The following is a 17,742-nucleotide window of genomic DNA, read 5'->3' on the forward strand; positions in this document are numbered from 1 at the left end:
CTATATAATATTCGATTTTTAGATTCTATGATTGAAATAAAGTTAAATTTGATTAAGGTTTATCACACTTAAACCTTACGTATTTAACTAAAATGGTATGGGAAATTGGTAAAAGTATAAACGGGATTAACCATTTTATATAAGTAATCAATAATAAGTTTTTCCTCTTGTATAGACAAGCCGGGGACATACTATTATTATTAGGCGAAGACCGATTAGTTTTTTTTATTTTGCTTAAAATAATAATTTATATTTATTAATAAATTTTAATTTTTGAAAATCTAATTACCAGAAAAATTAGCCATTTGTTATCAGTATTCTCGTGATTAATAAAATTTTGAGAAATAAAAAGAAGGATAATATATCGACTGTTTTAATAACGTGAAGATTGAACAGTTTGAAACGTAACGATTTGTGAAATTTCCCGACAATGACTGGTAGATTTTCATTAGTCAGTGAATGAAAATTTATAGCTTTTCCACATGCCAAGGCTCATTTTTGACGTCTGACAACGAGAAATTTAATCCGGTCCCTTTGGAATCTGGAATATAAAAATCATTTCCGATGTTCCTCCGTACCTGGATTAAAATCTGGAATAATATTGAGAGAAAAATTAACAGGAAAATGAGAATGGAGCGTGGTGGAGATGTAGAAAATGAAGTAGCGAGAGAAGGATTTATAGCGATGAATTAATGATGTTTTGAAGGGAGATGTTTCAATATGTATTGATTTTTTGTATGCCTTGATAAATAAATACTGCATGATTAGGTGAATTTGTTATTGAGTCATCGTCTTTTTTCGATAGGATTTTAATTTTAGATCAATTCAGGGTGATAAATGGGTACGATTTTATAAATGTATCATATTTTGTGTGGTGTTTTTTCTATTTTTTATTTACTGTTATATGCTTTCTTTTAGACCAGAATTCTTCGAATACCGTGTGTTAAGTATAGTCTCAACAAGTAGATCGAATAAATATTAGAGATATTGGGAAATCTATACAAAAAAATCTTAGTGTTGTTACTAGGGTGCCCCAATTTTTTTTTCTATTTAGTTACCATGAAAATATCGTTCAGGGTGATGAAAAAAAATCTGGTAAAGTTTGAGATCTTAATATTAATATTAAGAGGTGTCTTATCATGATTTTCATACATATTCTTCCATGATTAATACATATCCTTGTAGGAAATTGAACGGTCTGCAGAAAAGGTCTGATATGAGTTTTCATTTAATCGACTCGTTTGAAAGTTATTGAAGGTTAAAGTTCAATTTCAAATCGTATATGAACCTTCCACAAAATATGCTATTTTATGTTTTTTAGCCATTATTTCGTGATAAAATATAAAAAATTATGGAAGGTATCATATACGATTTGAAGTTGAAAAACAGTCAATTAAGAGTCGATTAAATGAATATTCATAATCAGACCTGTCAAGACATTCATTCATATCATGACTGTTCAATTTTCTAAGAATTTGTATCGATTTCTACAAAACGCTGATTTGTTAGAACGTAATAAAATAAAAAAAAAATTGTTCCCCCATATTATTTAAATGGAAAATAGAAAATAACGATGAGACACCTCTTAATATTAATATTAAAGCTCAAACTTTGCAATAATTTTTTTGATAAATTTATTTTTTTGGTGCAACCTAGTGTTTTACTATCACATCGAATATTGTCTTTTTGTTTCTGAGCGTATTGTCTTTCCTAAACCTCATTCTATATTTTTTAAATACCTATTATTCCACTTAATTATTTATTTTATAATTTCTATACAGGGTGAGTCTCAAATGGGTGCAAATATTTTAGGGGTAGTATATTTTAACCACGAAAATACGTGTATGAGTTTTTTTTATGAAATTTTAGACAACCTAGTTATTATTCTACACAAAGTTATTCTAGGTTTTACGGAATATACAGGGTCTTAAATAAGTGCTAATATTTTTATGGGTAGTATATTTCGACCCCACGCCCCACGCCTATGAGGTTTCTTTGGCGAAATTTTTTTGGAAATTGTATTTTTCCAAAAAAAAGTATTTTTTTAATTTTTCGTTAAAAACATTATCTTGTGTGGCAACATAGGTAGTAGATTAAATTTAGAAGAACAAAAACGCAGAAAAAATCCGATCGTCCTCAGAATTTAAGCAAAAAATATATTTTTTTTAATTTTCAAAGTAAAATAACTTGGTTATTTTGGACTTTTGGATTTGAAAAACGCCAAAGAAAAAATATGTCTCTTCTATTGTGGCTCACCCCTATAACTTTGTATTTTTTAGTTAAAAAAAAACGAGATTGAATGAGATTGATTGACGTATTCAATTGTATTTTTGGTCACTTCCTGTTTTACCGGAAATTACTACAACATTGGATTTTTAAATGGCACGCTCGGTATATTTTTACTCCGTATAGAATGACATATCATATGTCAACTTTTGACATTTTCGTTTAAACAAATCGTATTTTCAATTTCAATTTAGAGTGCCATGGCCATGGCAGTGTTAAAAATATTAGTTTTTAATCAAGGGGCCTTGGAAAAATAGATTTGATCGTCTAGTGTTTTTCGTGTCTTGTCCTGGCTGGTTAAAAGATGCCCAAATCGTATTTTTAGTCATATCTCAATCTTTTCAAATGGAACAAGGGTGGCTCATTAGCATATTTGTAAAAAGCATTTTTTTACGAATAATTTGGTACCACAAACTTGGTAAACAAACTTGGTATTTCGTGTCAAATTGTCGTTATAAACCGAATGTTACAATTTCAAATATACCATATGCGAAAATGTCAAAAGTTGACATATGATATGTCATATTATTTAGAGTCTTATTTTCTATCGAGTAAAGTAATAAAATACTTTACGGGTGTCAATGAAAAATCAAAATTTGTAGTAACTTCCGGTGAAACAGAAAGTAAAGCAGAGTTTACACTGTGTCACTTTGGATGTACAAGCAAAATGAATCACTCAGATTGAATTCATTCAATTTGAACATCCTTGTTTACATATTTTCGTCCAGTTCGCAGCAGTTCACTCTTCCGCAGGCTGCCACCTCTCCCAGTGTTTTCTATATCGAGGTTGGCCGCACGGGTCGGCGTCGGCTGCTTACATTTTTCACTTGCCGTTCAATCTGGATGAATCTACGGTTCGTTGAACGCTTCTTTCAACAAAAGTAGGAAGACCGTCAACTTGTTTCATCGTTCAATTTTAGTGTACACTTTGGATGAAACAGTGATGAAAGGCAATTTATACTTATCACTTTGGATGATTCATCCAAGTTGTACAACCAAAGTGACAAATGTAAATGAGCCTTTAACCAAAAACAATTGAATACCTCAATTAATCCTAATTTATGTCATATACTAACATACCAAATCTCGTTTTTTTATTTGAAAAAAAAATAAAAAAAGTTATAGGGGTGAGCCACTTTTGAGACGCACCCAGTATATATCTGTAAAAGGAATCTAATAATAAATTTGAAAAAACGTCCCGCAAATTTTAATCTTACGAAGATTCAAAGTAACTATTGGATCGCATAGAAATGTTATCAAGTATTTGTGAAGGTATCTCTTAATGGTAACAAGATTACGATTGACTGAGACGAAGATGACAAAATTTGACAGACTGGCTAACAAGACACTAAGTTTAAATACAATCTGATATTCTAAGCTCTGCTAGACCTTAGACATATATTACAAAATATATTTGTAATATAATAATGTTACAAACTGAATCCGAAAATAGTATAAATTTGTATCTTCATTTCACTTGTAATAAAAGAATATAACGCGATATCTAATGGAATTCATATCCTATTTTTTCATATTTTCACATTTTTATTTTCTTGCCACGTAAATAATATATTTCTTTTTCCCCTCTTAGATAATCTATTGCTTTTCATATGTGGGGTTGTTTTATATTGGTATGTTCCTATTTCCTTTAAGTATATATTTGTTATAGCAGCTCAATTAAAGATTACTTGATTAATTTAGTTTGGCTGCGTGTTCTGAATAGTTATTATTTACTGATTTATTTATCCATAAATATTTTTCAGAAAATAGTAGAAGTAAATTTTCATGCATATTTTCATCGATAGGTTTGTAGCTTCTGAATAACGGTCTAGGTAAAGCATCTAGTTCATTTGCCAGCTCAGAATTAGAATTTAGAGTAAGTAACTCGCATTTTCATTGGAGGACATCGTCATATTTATTGCAATCCAATAATTAACGAGAATATTCGTATAATTTAACAAAATTACTGTAAACTATTATAAATAGGAATTGTTGGAGTTGTTGGTTTAGTTCAAAATTTTTCCTCTTTTTAAATAAATTTAAGCGTTAACATTATTAGGAATTTGCATAGAAGTGTGTATTTTGGATGGTATTCCACAAAATTTGCAGGCTATTGAAGAAACAGGAAATGTACAGGGTGGCTCGCAAGGCCGCCGCTAAGGTGTTAGCCGCCCGTGTGCAACTCAATATTTGCCGCCCCCTTATAATTAAATAAAATGCATAAAAATTGCATAGATTTTTTTGACATACCTACCTTTATATAATATTATGTCTATATTACTTGAGACATGTATGGTATCATTAAAACTCGTAAATAAGTACTTACCCAAATAATTAAAGTTATAATCCCTCAGAGTCAAGTCTAGTCTCCAATTTTAAAAAAAAATATATGTCCAGTAAAATAAAACACTGATAATTAAACAACATAAAAAGTTATTAAAATCGGACTTTACTGGCTTTCGTTTCCAAAAATTTTTTGACGATATCTTTAATATTTAATGTCGCACATACCTCATGTTCTATAGATCACAAAGCTAAAGCAGAAAGTCTTCCTTGCGTCATCGAAGATAATAAATAGTTTTTAATAATTTTAAGTTTTGAGAGTACGATACGGGTGAGCGATAGCACCCGTACCTACAGGTCCTACAGCAACCGGTAGTGTTAGGAATATAAGGTATAATTAGGGTTAAATTTGGAAATGTTGAATAAGGATTATTTCCGTACATGTACTAGTAGTATATCACTAGAATATTTTTCTGTGTTAGAATATATCACTCTCCGAGCTGTTTGTGTCTCTAAAGGCTTGATGGATTTTCTTACAATTGATTTTAGTTTCGTCATCGTTTTTAATTATGGTTATTCTACTACATTGAAAATATCTGTGTTATTGTAGTAATTGGAACCGTTTTTCAATTACCATTATGGCAGTATCCACAATTTTAAAGTAAAAATTTACTTTAAATGACAATGCAGGTGACAATATGGGTTCATCAGTTCCTTCATACTCAAAATGCCTTTTCTTCTTCTAATCCGCTGGGTAGGTAAGCTGGGGAATGCTTCTCGAATTTCATTTGTAGCTATCTCCCTCGATTCGTTTAAAAAAATTGAAAATGTTCATCACAACGTGTGGTTGTGAAATAATTTTTAAATTATTGAGTGCATCTAATGACGATTTTATGTCAAGTTTTGATGACTGAAGAATTTTGCTAAATCATTAATTTTACAATTGGGGGTTGAAACCTTTGGTGTTACACAGCATAATAAAACACTAAATCACCACAATACACCAAAACACTTACTTTTACACTGGACGCGCGTTTCGCTAACCGTGTTAAAGTAAAACCAGCGCGTCTAGTGTAAAAGTAAAAGTGTTTTGGTATATTGTGGTGATTTGGTGTTTTATTTTGCTAACATTAATTTTACTTAAAATATCGTGCCATATTACAATCGAGCATATAAATTTAAACTCAAAAATTTTATTTTTTAGTGAATTTGCTAACGTTCTGGTGTTCATATCCCTTTTGGTATCATTTTTCAATGGAAAAGTTAAAGTTAAAGTTATGGGAAAGTTAAAGTGTTTTTAATTCGCTTAGGAAAATTTTCAATAATAAATTGAACTTCATTTGGATAGGCTGGAACTTTCTACACTGCAAGCCGTAATCGCCAGATTAACTGTGTTGATTATGGTTTCAGCGTGTTGCATATGGTCATTTGACCTTTCATTATTTATGTCACTAGCTGCAACTGAAGTAATTTGCTCTGAAATAGAATTTTCTTTATCTCCTTCACAAAGAACTTTTTTTGAAGTTGAAGATCCTAAATTTTTTGTCCGACTTGTTCGATTTGTCAGAGTCTTTTTCTCTGCTTGTGATCAAAAATGATTATGTGGTCATAAAATATTTAATAAGAATGTTAGTAGGGAAAATAGAATGATTATTTTTTTTACTGTTTGTATTTAAGAAAAAAAAATCAGTGATGCCTGTTTTGGCCGCCCCTATACCTGGCCGTCCGTGTGCACCGCACACTTTGCACACATGGTAGCGGCGGCCCTGGTGGCTCGAATTCGACGCTCATCATTGGGATTTCGGAAACCGTAAGAGATACAGGATCGGTTAAATGTAGGCAAAGTTGCCCAATTTGATGCTCAATAAAATGCCGTATTGCATTTTGAAAAATTCCGAATACTTCCGAATGTATTCGAAAAAAAACCGGAATTTTCAGTATTGTTTTCTATTGTTTCCTGGCTTTATTTGTTAAGATAACTTAAAATGAAAAACATATTTTCATGGCCACTTTTTCTGCTCTATAACTCTGTGTGATTAAATATTGACTCTGACGTTTCGGCTTCTGGCGACCATTATCAACTTAATTTTTCTAAATACGGACCTGATTTTTTTTCAATTTAATTAAATTCAAGATATGTAGATGACATTTTTTGTATTTGGTCAGGCACCGAGAGAAATTTAAACAGTTTTTTAACATTATTAAATTCAATTAACCCGAGAATACAATTTACAATTGAAAAAGGTATTAATACCATCAATTTTCTTGATGTTACAATTATAAAACAGTCTAATAGATTACAATTTGATATTTACAGAAAACCCACTACCACAGACATTGTAATACATAGTCAATCACACCAATCCTGGCAAATCAAAATGTCACCCTTTCATAGTTTAATTCATAGATTAGTAATGTTTTCATTGAGCCCAGAGAATTTTAAAAAAGAGTTAAATATTATTAAACAAATCGCCATCAACAATGGATATAAGTGTTCCCTTATTGATAATATGCTAAAGAAAAACAAAAGAAAATATTAATGAAAAATTTTTATTCCGCTAATTCTAAAGACAATAACAATTATCGACTTTTAAACTACATTCCTAATTTAACTAACAAAATATTAAATAATCTCAATAAAATAGGATGTAAAATTATTAACGTAAATAAAAGAAATTTAGGTCAAATTTTATTAAATAATAAAGACAAAACTAATGTCAAAAATAAGTCGGGTGTATATAGAGTGGATTGCAATGATTGTGATGCCGTGTACATAGGCCAAACAGGTAGAAATTTAGATATAAGGATTAAAGAACATGTAAAGTCTATTAATAATCTCCAGCAAAGTTCTGGTCTTGCAACTCATTGTATAGTAAATAATCACAAAATTAATGAAAACTCAATTAAGTTACTACACAGAGAAACAAAAGGTAGACGCTTAAATTACATTGAACAGTTAGAAATACTAAAATCTGTTAAAAACGAAAATAATGTTAACGACCAACAAGGATTTCTAAATTCTCTCTACATTTTTTATTACCCCTATTGTAAACTCTCTGAACCCACCCCCATAGTAAATATATATATAGTTACAGTGTAGTTAGACGATTAGTTCTTAAAAAACTCTTGAAAAAGGCCTAACAAGCCGAAACATATATGTTGAGTTAAAGTTACTCTTATTAAAAGTTTTTTGAAACATCTAAAAGCGTGCTTTATTAAAATACTAATATTAATTAAATTCTTTCATCACTCTTAAAACACTATATATATTCACTTTGATATTTGCCGACGCGACTTTTTGTACAGAAAATTCCATCACCAGAATATTTTATGCAAAAAAATAAATAAATAAAAATAAAAATGCAATACGGCATTTTATTGAGCATCAAATTGCGTAACTTTACCTCCATTTAACCGATCCCGTATCTCTTACGGTTTCCGAAATCCCAATGATGAGCGTCGAATTCGAGCCACCCTGTACAGGGTGTCCCATTTTAGTTGAAATCACACGGTATCTATTAGTGAAGATAGAAAGATGCGGTTTGCACAAACCTGTCCCACACAAAATTTTCACTGCCCTCTTCGTTTCTGAGCTACAGGGTATTTTTGAAAATTTTGCAATTTGGGACATCCCCGTATCTCTGTTATTGCGAAAGGTATCGGTTGGTATATCGGTATCGAAAGGTTTATTGTAGAACTTTTTACGGAGAATACAGTGGCGTAGTCTGTTATTCTACAAAAATAATATTTTCGAATATATGAACTAAAGTTATATTTTCTTAAATGGAATACCCTCTATATTTATAAATTATATGATTTGGCTTGCCATAAGCTTCTCAAAAATATATATCACTCTATATTTATTTTCACTATTTACTGCAATATTTAGAAGTTTTTATTAAAAAATCATATTTATTAGTAGGCCATGCATTTGGCCATGATTGATAATAAAAGAAAATAAAGAATTATTAACAATATACTGCTGTCTATCTCTTGTTTTATTTTAGGGGCCACTAATAAATTGTTTCTATAAATATTAGGAAAACTTAACTCTCTACCGCTATTTGTAATTCTTGGAAGTTATCGTACCGAAATTTTTAGATATGTTTTAGCTCATTTACGTGAAATATACTTTCAGCAAGATGGGGCTTTCCCTAACAACTTTGAAAATATTAGAATTTTGTTAAATTATTATTTCTCAAATCAATGAATTGGAACCAATGCAACGGACCCATATTATGATGGCTTCCCTGATTCCTGGATTTGTCCGTTCTCGATTTCTGATTTAGGAGATTTTTAAAATATGAAATATTTCGTGGCAACTACAACAATGTCGAACACCTGGAAAATGCTTTAATAATGCAAGCTTTTAGATATATGCAAACCCATCCCGTTATAAAGAAAGAAAGATAGTATATTCAGAGATTCAGTGGTAACAGTTCAGAAGTAAAATATATCAATGGCAAATACAATTTCAAATGTGTGTATGACTATTTTAGTAAATACAATTTTGATTTTTATGTTATTTATCACGGCCTACTAATAAAAAAATGATATATTTTAAATATTGAAGTAAATAGTGAAAATAAATATAGAGTAATATATATTTTTGAGAAGCTCATAGAAAGACGGATCATATGATTTATAAATATACAGGGTGTTCCATTTGAAAAAACATAACTATAGTCCATATTTTCAAAAATATTTTTTCCGTAAAAAAATAGACTACGCCACTGTATTGTACGTAAAAAGTTCTACAAGAATCAATTTTCATCTTCTCGATATCATCCACAATAACGGAGATACTGGGGCTGTCCCAAATTGCAAAATTTTCGAAAAGACCCTGTAGCTCCGAAACAAAGAGGGCTATGAAAATTTTGTTTACAGCATCTTTCGTTTGACAAAAAAGTGGGACAGGTTTCTGCAAACCGCATCCTCCTATCTTTACTAATAACTGAGATACCGTATGATTTCAACTAAAATGGGACACCCTGTACAGATTACAGAAATAAATTGAAAATAACATTTATATTAAAACAGCATTATATATTACTTTTGCAAATATGCGCACATAGTGCACACACTATTTTTCTCTAATTTTTAACTAATTTTTGAAAATATGTAATAGTTTTTTTTTCAAATATGTGTATATCGTTAGACTAAATTAGAGAAGAAAAAAAAACGACAGACAGACAAATAAGGACACATCAGATAGAAAAGAATCGTTTACATTTACCTTTATTATCTCTCATTTTGTTTTATTTTTGCTCCGCACTTTTTTATTTCAACAAGAGCTCAAAAAATTTAATGGAACGATTGCATCTCCACGCTTTTTACGGTTATGTTTTCATTGTCCTAGTTTCCACGGTACTCAAGTCGAACTTGTAGAGCAATATATTTTATCGTAGATAAAATATATTGCTCTATATATATAATAGATTAAGATTTACTTCTCGAATACTGAAAAGCTATTTATGATCAACATTAAAAATATATTATTATCATTAATATTTTTTGTTCCTTTTAAGTCCAATTAAATGGTCTTGCAAAATATTAACTGCCGATTGGTACTTCTTAACAAATGATAATGGATTTAAAAAAAAACTGGATATTGTTAAGAGTCTAAATTTCTAAAAAAAGAAGAGATAATTATTTTTACGGCTATATTTTAAGAGATTATTATTTATAACTATTTTATTATTAGATATTTATTGTTAATTATTGTGTGAGTAGTGCAATTATTTATTGTTAGTTATTTCTAACTGAATTGGATAATGAAAAACACATCTAACTTTTCATTTTCTTTTGACTTTAGGGATACCCTATCGATTTAACTATTTACTAGCATTTAAGATTGTATTTGCTTGATAAGGATATTAAAAATTGGTCAAGTGCGAGTCGGACTCGCGCACGAAGGGTTCCGTACCATTCATTATCTATACAACATTAGACACTATATTATTATAAACGTTTTTTCCGATTTAGCTGAAATTTTGAATGCGCGTATAAGTAATTTAAAAAAAATGGAGAAACGCATTACTAAAAATTGTATTAATCAATAATAAATATGTAAAAATATATATGTAAAAAAAACGATTAAAAAAAAGTCGCCTTGACTAGGATTCGAACCTGCCTTACTACGGCTCCAACGTCATAGCAGCGTAAAGTCCTAACGCTTTAAACCACGCGGCCACCGAGGACTTGAAAGATTCTATGTAAAATTCTTACTTAAAAGATAATGTTTAGTGAAAGTGCTTTCTTATTTATAAATATTTATTTAATTCTGTTTTTAGTATTTGTTCTTATAGCGGCAACATAGATGCATTATCTGTAAAAATTTCAACTGTCTAGCTATAACGGTTCATAAGATAGACCTTTGTGACAGACGGACGGATGGACAGCGAAGTCTTAGTAATAGGGTTTCCGTTTTTACCCTTTGGGTACGGAACCCTAAAAACGAAGTATTAAAAAACAAAACATTTGTTTTTTTATACCAAAATGTTCAGCAATAAACAATTTTGTTCTCTTCATAAACTATAGGAAACAGAAATGTAAATTGAAAATACTACAATTTACTATTTTAGGAATACTTTAAGCAGTCTGAATGTATTGAACAAATTATATTTATTTGGTTTCGTAAAGTTTTCATTTTTAAATGGTAACTGTCCTTAGTTACTAGTTTTTTTCAATTTGAATGCACAAGTATATACTGATAGCTAAGAAAAAAATGTACAACTTTCAATATGGCATCAAAAAGTAATAATAAAATTTGTAAATCGAAATAACTTTGACTAGAACGCAGGATCAAAAATCTTTATGTTACATTAGCTCTTGTAATGGCAGACGAAAGAAAAAATGAAATTACCCTTTTACAATATGTAATGACTCAAGTATACTTTTTTATAATTTAATTAGGTATGATTGCCACTTTTTCTTTCAACATATTTTTATTTTACAAAGAAATCTATTTTCTGTATTAAGTTTTAATAGGTAAGTTAAATGTATAAAAATTAACATTAATTTTAGCACAGTACAGGATAAAAAAAATAAAATAAAAGTCAATATACTATATAAGTTACTTACCAAAAAATACATTGAAGATGTACAAGAGTTTCTTCTTTCTGAATTCTGAGATAGGCATACTGGCTAAACGATTCTGCAAAGAAAACAGAAAACATTCAATAACAAAACTTATTTTGGATATTTCGTAGCTGAACGGGCATGGAACTAGCAATAATAATTGTTTATATTTAGTATGCACTATTATTTATATAAAACTAATTTTCGAACTAAATTTATTCTTATGTAAAGCAATTTAGTACATGTTGTATCAGTTTTAGATAGTAAGCTACATATTATATGAAAATTATGTTTGTCAAATTGTTCTGAAATATAAAATCTAGGAAATTCCCGAAAAAGGAGGAAAATAAAAATTCCAAATATATTCACTACTCGCTTATAACATAAATAAATCAATAATTTCATTAATTTCCTTTTTCATACGATAATAAATCACAGGCTAATAATAACAGTAAGAGGCACGATCAATATACAGAACAAATTTACTTCATATTTGTACAAAAAAACTAATTTTTATAAAAATACGGTAATTTTATTGCATCTATATGAAGCATTTTTTACATTTATTTTCATAATTTAATTAGGTATGATTACCATTTTCTTTTCCAATAGTTTTAGTTATATAAAAAGTAAGTAATTCACACTAAATTAACGCAGACCACTAAAATTAATGCTTATTATACAGGGTGAGGTTCCTACGATGTTCTCTATGGGTATCTCGGAAACTACTGGAGACAGAGAGTTGGTTAAATAGGGAAAGAATTGCAGTTTTGTGGGGTCATAAATATGCGCCTTTCAGATTTTTGAAAAAGTTCATGTCTTACTAGATATTTCGAGAAAAGTAAATTTTGGCTATTTTAAAAATTGTCCCTAATTCTATTATAATCTATTTTAGACAAAACGTTTTCAGATAGAAGTTGTAGATAATCACATCCCTAATGAGTCTGTGTTCTCTGATTTTTTCTAAAGCTTGACATTTTTGAGATATGACACAAACATGTGTTTTTTTTAAATAGAAACCATAGTTGGCCCTGACTTTATAAAAAATGCCATTTTTAAGCTTTTCAGTTATATAAGCTATAATAAAATATAATAAAAATTACTGAGTTATAGCCAATTCTTATCATTATTAAACAATTTCGTTTAGTTAGCCATGGAAACAAGTAGTTCAATCATCGTTGCTCTCAGAAATGTGTAACTGTCACATTCAAACTTTGTAAATTAAAATAAACAAAAATTGCAAATATGTATTTTTAGTAGGATTTTTGATTCAACTTTTCTTGGCCATACATGTTCGAGGATACGTTGACCGGTGAACGTTTTTTAGACAATGGTTTTCAAGACATGTTAGAAAAGTTAAATTTAGATACTCGCGCATCAATAGAGTGGTTTCAACATGACTTTTATTATGACACACTCCCCCAGAATCAAAGAAATGATAAAAATTATTTATATCATAATTATGCGGACGAAGTACGGAATGGTACGGGAGAAGTTTAATTCGATCGGTCGTTCTGTGAGAATAGCTAGAAATTCAGTTTTAAAAAGATGCATTTATGTACTCAAAACAATGGCGGATTTTTGAACATTTTCTAAAATAAATTCATATTTACACATTTTGTTTATTTTAATTTAAAAAGTTTCGATGTGACAGTTTCACATACATTTCTGAGAGCAACAACGATTGAACTTGTTTCCATGGCTAACTAAGCGAAATTGTTTAATAATGATAAGAATTAGCTATAACTCAGTAATTTTTTGAAAAAAACATATTATAGCTTATATCGCTGAATAGCTTAAAAAATGGCGCCTTTTACAAAGTCATGGCCAACTATGGTTTCCATTTAAAAAAAAAACATGTTTGTGTTATATGTCAAAAATGACAGGCTTTAAAAAAAAGGGAGAACATAGACTCATTAGGGATGTGATTTTCTACAACTTTTATCTGAAAACTGTTTGTCTAAAATAGATTATAATCCAATTAGGGACAATTTTTAAATAGCCAAAATTTATTTTTTACGAAATATCTAGTAAGCCATGAAGTTTTTCAAAAATCTAAAAAGCGCATATTTATGACCCCACATAACTGCAATTCTTTCCCCATTTAATCAACTCTCTATCTCCAGTAGTTTCCGAGACACCCATAGAGAACATCGTAGGAAACTCACCCTGTATTATAAAAATTTGTTGAAGCAAAACTTTGACAAAAACACCACTAAAAAATCTCTTCTTTGAATCAGAATATCTTCTCTACAAAGTTATACTCTGTGTTTTTTTTTGAGTAAGATTTCGACAGATGATGACAGGAAAAAAGCAGATGACGTCCATACCAATCCATTTATTTCACTAAACAAAGTTTCTAATATTTTTTAAGTTAACTATGGATGGGTTTATATCGAGGTTTATATATAAATCCGTCATGCGTCGTCTCTTGTTGTTTTTAACCAGTTTTATTGGTTTATTTCAAAAATGACAGATTATATTTCAATATTAGTGATTCGACGGAACGATGAACGACAAACGGACGCCGCGCTGCCGCCGATGCGTATGAACTCGACTTAAGATTTTTGAGAGTTGTCCATAGAGTTGTTAAACTCTTGCCAAATTATAGGTTATAATTTTGTGTCAAATTAAAAAAAAATATGATAAGTATTTTGCATTTTGGACTGTGTTATTACGTGTGTTTCGTGTTTTTTAAATTAAGTAGAGAAAAACTCGAGGGAAAAATAATGTTGACCTAGACCATAGTTTACAGTTAATATTCGGTGCCTAGAGACCGCTAAAGATAGTTCCCAAAGACTATGGCCAGATGTTGTTATAGCCACAAATAAAGTTTGTATACCATCTCGTATATGGTACCAAAAACTGGAGTATCTGTAAAATAACAACACACGATAGGTAAATAATACATTTTAGCATTGTAGAGAGATAATGTCGTACTGGCAAGGTACTGGTTTAAAAAAATTAAGATTAAAGTTAATTAACCAACTTTTAAGGTGTAAAATTCAGTAAGCATTAACATTAACAAAATATTTCGTTTTATTTATTCCTTTGCAATATTAAAAAATATATTTTTAAGTTACATTGATAAAAAATGTAATAATACATGCAGGAAGTTGCTTGAGTTTGAAAGCAAGAAATCTTTTTTTATATTTTTTTGGTATGTGGTGGTTTTGTTTAAAACACACCCCTTCTTGTTTTGTATTAACACATGCCATAGTCTCATTTTTAATAAAATAACGATTTTTTTACAATATTTTGAAGTAATCACTTGTCACACAAATTTTACATATATTAATTTTCTACTATGCGTTCCAATTGTATCAACTTTTCTTTTTAAAATAAAATAAACTACTTTGAAATTAAAATAACAGACACTGTCAAGTTTTTTGTCGTTGGACAGACTATACCACTATTTAATATTAAAATTTAGTTATTTGAAATAAAATAACTAAATTTCAGTTTTAATTGAAAAAAGCGAAAGAATATTATTTAAATAAAGCATATTTTATAAATGCCGTAATATCTTTTACTGCGCTTTTTACAACGCATGCAGCTATATGACACATTCATTATGTATATAAATTTGCATTCTAAAGCTATGTGACCACTCACTGAACCAAAAAGCACTTAAAAAATAATATAGAGTCAACATTATGGCCCGTATTTAAATATATGAAATGTCGAAAATAACAATTTAGTACAAAAAAGAAACAAGAAAAAAATAAATTGTGTTAAACAACTACTTTTTTTTATTATAATATTAAGTTTATGTTGGTTATTTCTCTTTTCAAAGTCTTATCAAAGTGAAATGAAGCACAAGTATACAAAAAGTTATTTTTAATTAATTCACTTGTTTGAGAAGTTTTCGAGAAATAAATTATTTGAAAAGGATTTTTCATTATATTGAATGAAAAAAGTTTGCTTTTGTAAACATAAATTTTTGATGTTCTTTGATAAAAAGTTTTTATAAGTATGCTTAAAACAAGTAATGTAATATAACGAATTAGGGTGGTTTGTTTAATGTTGTTACTTCTAGCTAAAATACTTTGAAATTACTTTTTTACTTTCATATTAGTTTAGGCAGTTTGCTAGTCAAATACTGTATACAGGGTGGCGCACCTCATTCGCCTTCGCTGATTATACGAAAACGGAAAGATGTAGAAACAAAATATTTTATGGATATATGTGGGGAGACAATGTGCACAATTTAAAATTATTTTGAAATGTACAGTGTGTTTCAGAACTAAGATCCATACCAAAGTTATATTTTTTCTTATGGAACACCCGGTATTTTATTTCATTTTTGGATTATTGGGCACAAAAAAAGGTATTTATTATAAGGGTTAAATATGTTTCAAATCTTTGGTTTTTGAGATATTTGAAGATATTTAAATTTGCATGCTACAATAGAATATATTATTAACACCCTGCACATTACTTTTCAGAATTAGTTCTTATGCTGAGTTTAAAGGTAGAGAAATTATATTATATAATATTAATAAAAAAAAAGAAATTAAATTATATTATATTATTTAATTATATTATTATATTCGATCTGTTTAAATCACACGACATCATTGGACATCATACAGGGAGATCAAACAAATATTTTTGAAATGGCGTTCGCAGGTTTAGAACCAGGAAATAAACAACCTAGTGTTAAACCTGCGAATGCCATTTCATATACCGGGTGCGTCTCAAAAGTGGCTCACCCCTATAACTTTTTTATTTTTTCAGATAAAAAATCGAGATTTGGTATATTAGTCTATGACATAAATTACGATTGATTGGCGTATTCAGTTGTTTTCGGTCACTTCCTGTTTCACCGGAAATGACTACAACTTTTGATTTTTAAATCGTAACCTCGGTATTTTGTTACTTTATTCGATAGAAAATGACACTCTGAATAGAATGATTTATCATATGTCAACTTTTGACATTTTAGAATATGGTTTATTTGAAATTGCAACATGCGATTCATAATGTGTGTGGTACCACATTATTTGTAAAAAAAATGCTTTTTCCAAATATGCTAATGAGCCACCCTTGTTCCATTTGAAAAAAAATGAGATATAATTAAAAATACGATTTGGGCATCTTTTAACCGGCCAGGACAAGACACGATTAACATTAGACGATCATATTTTTTTTGCCATGACTCCTTGATCAAAAATTAGTGTTTGTAATCGAATAAAAACGGCGTCAGCGATGGCTATGAAATGAACATCAATGACATTTCCCATATACATTTACATATAAAATGACAGCGATCTTCATTTCATAGCTATCGCTGACGCCGTTTTTATTCGATCATACGGTATTTTAGATAGATAGAGCAGGTGTCTTTATGTAATAATCCAAATTTAAAAAAATATTCTATCACCGGTGCTCTATTAATGTCTAACTTACCATTGTCGTGAATCACCATATACAGTAAATATAATGTCTAGTTAAATTAACCTTATACTTTCTTAATGAATAGTAATTTTTACTTGTATTTATAATGTTATAAAATATATCCGATTTACCGAAACATCGCACATTAACATTGGTTTGGCTATGATAACCTACTTTTCGAATTAAATTGAATAAAACATATCAATACTCAATTTAATTAAATTGTGGATTTTCTAATTTTCGTATGTATTGATGGTATTTTGGTTTTTACTAATTAAGCTTATTCATTGCAGGTTAATGACGTATTTGAGGCGGAAAATTCATTTTGGTGTTCATTGATCGCATAGATGGCAACTCAGGGCAATATATAAGGTATGTATGTTGTTGCAATGATGGCTTTAAATATATTTTTGCCAGTATTATTTTGAGTTAGTATTGTATTAATACTTGAATTTTATGTAAAGCTTTTAGTAATTTAATTATAATTAAATAAATAAACTGACATTCTACAGATGTACGAATTAGTTTTAGAGATATAAAATACACTCACCGGCACGGAAAACGGGCGGCTTAAATTTTTCATGTATTTTAAAGATTTATACATTCTGTTCTAGTGGATCGATTTTGATGATTTTTTAAGCAATTTATAGCTAAGTTAGTTGATTTTTTAGTATTTCTTTCTAAATTAAAAAT

The 17,742-nt window shown here is 29.3% G+C and overlaps 1 protein-coding gene across 3 annotated transcripts in view; it reads right to left on the reverse strand.

Annotated features, from left to right (window-relative positions):
- Positions 1-17,742, reverse strand: part of LOC115888295 (calexcitin-1) — a 233,935-nt gene that overhangs the window by 34,367 nt on the left and 181,826 nt on the right. For all 3 annotated transcript variants that reach the window (XM_030907974.1, XM_030907973.1, XM_030907972.1), the window contains exon 2: positions 11,653-11,725. In XM_030907974.1, the coding sequence (XP_030763834.1) occupies positions 11,653-11,710 (58 nt within the window). In that variant the 5' untranslated portion in view covers positions 11,711-11,725. The remainder of the gene's footprint in view (positions 1-11,652; positions 11,726-17,742) is intronic.

This window comes from Sitophilus oryzae, unplaced genomic scaffold (genome assembly GCF_002938485.1).
Source record: "Sitophilus oryzae breed Bouriz unplaced genomic scaffold, Soryzae_2.0 scaffold_706_pilon_pilon, whole genome shotgun sequence".
In the NCBI taxonomy this organism is placed as follows: Eukaryota; Metazoa; Arthropoda; class Insecta; order Coleoptera; family Curculionidae; genus Sitophilus; species Sitophilus oryzae.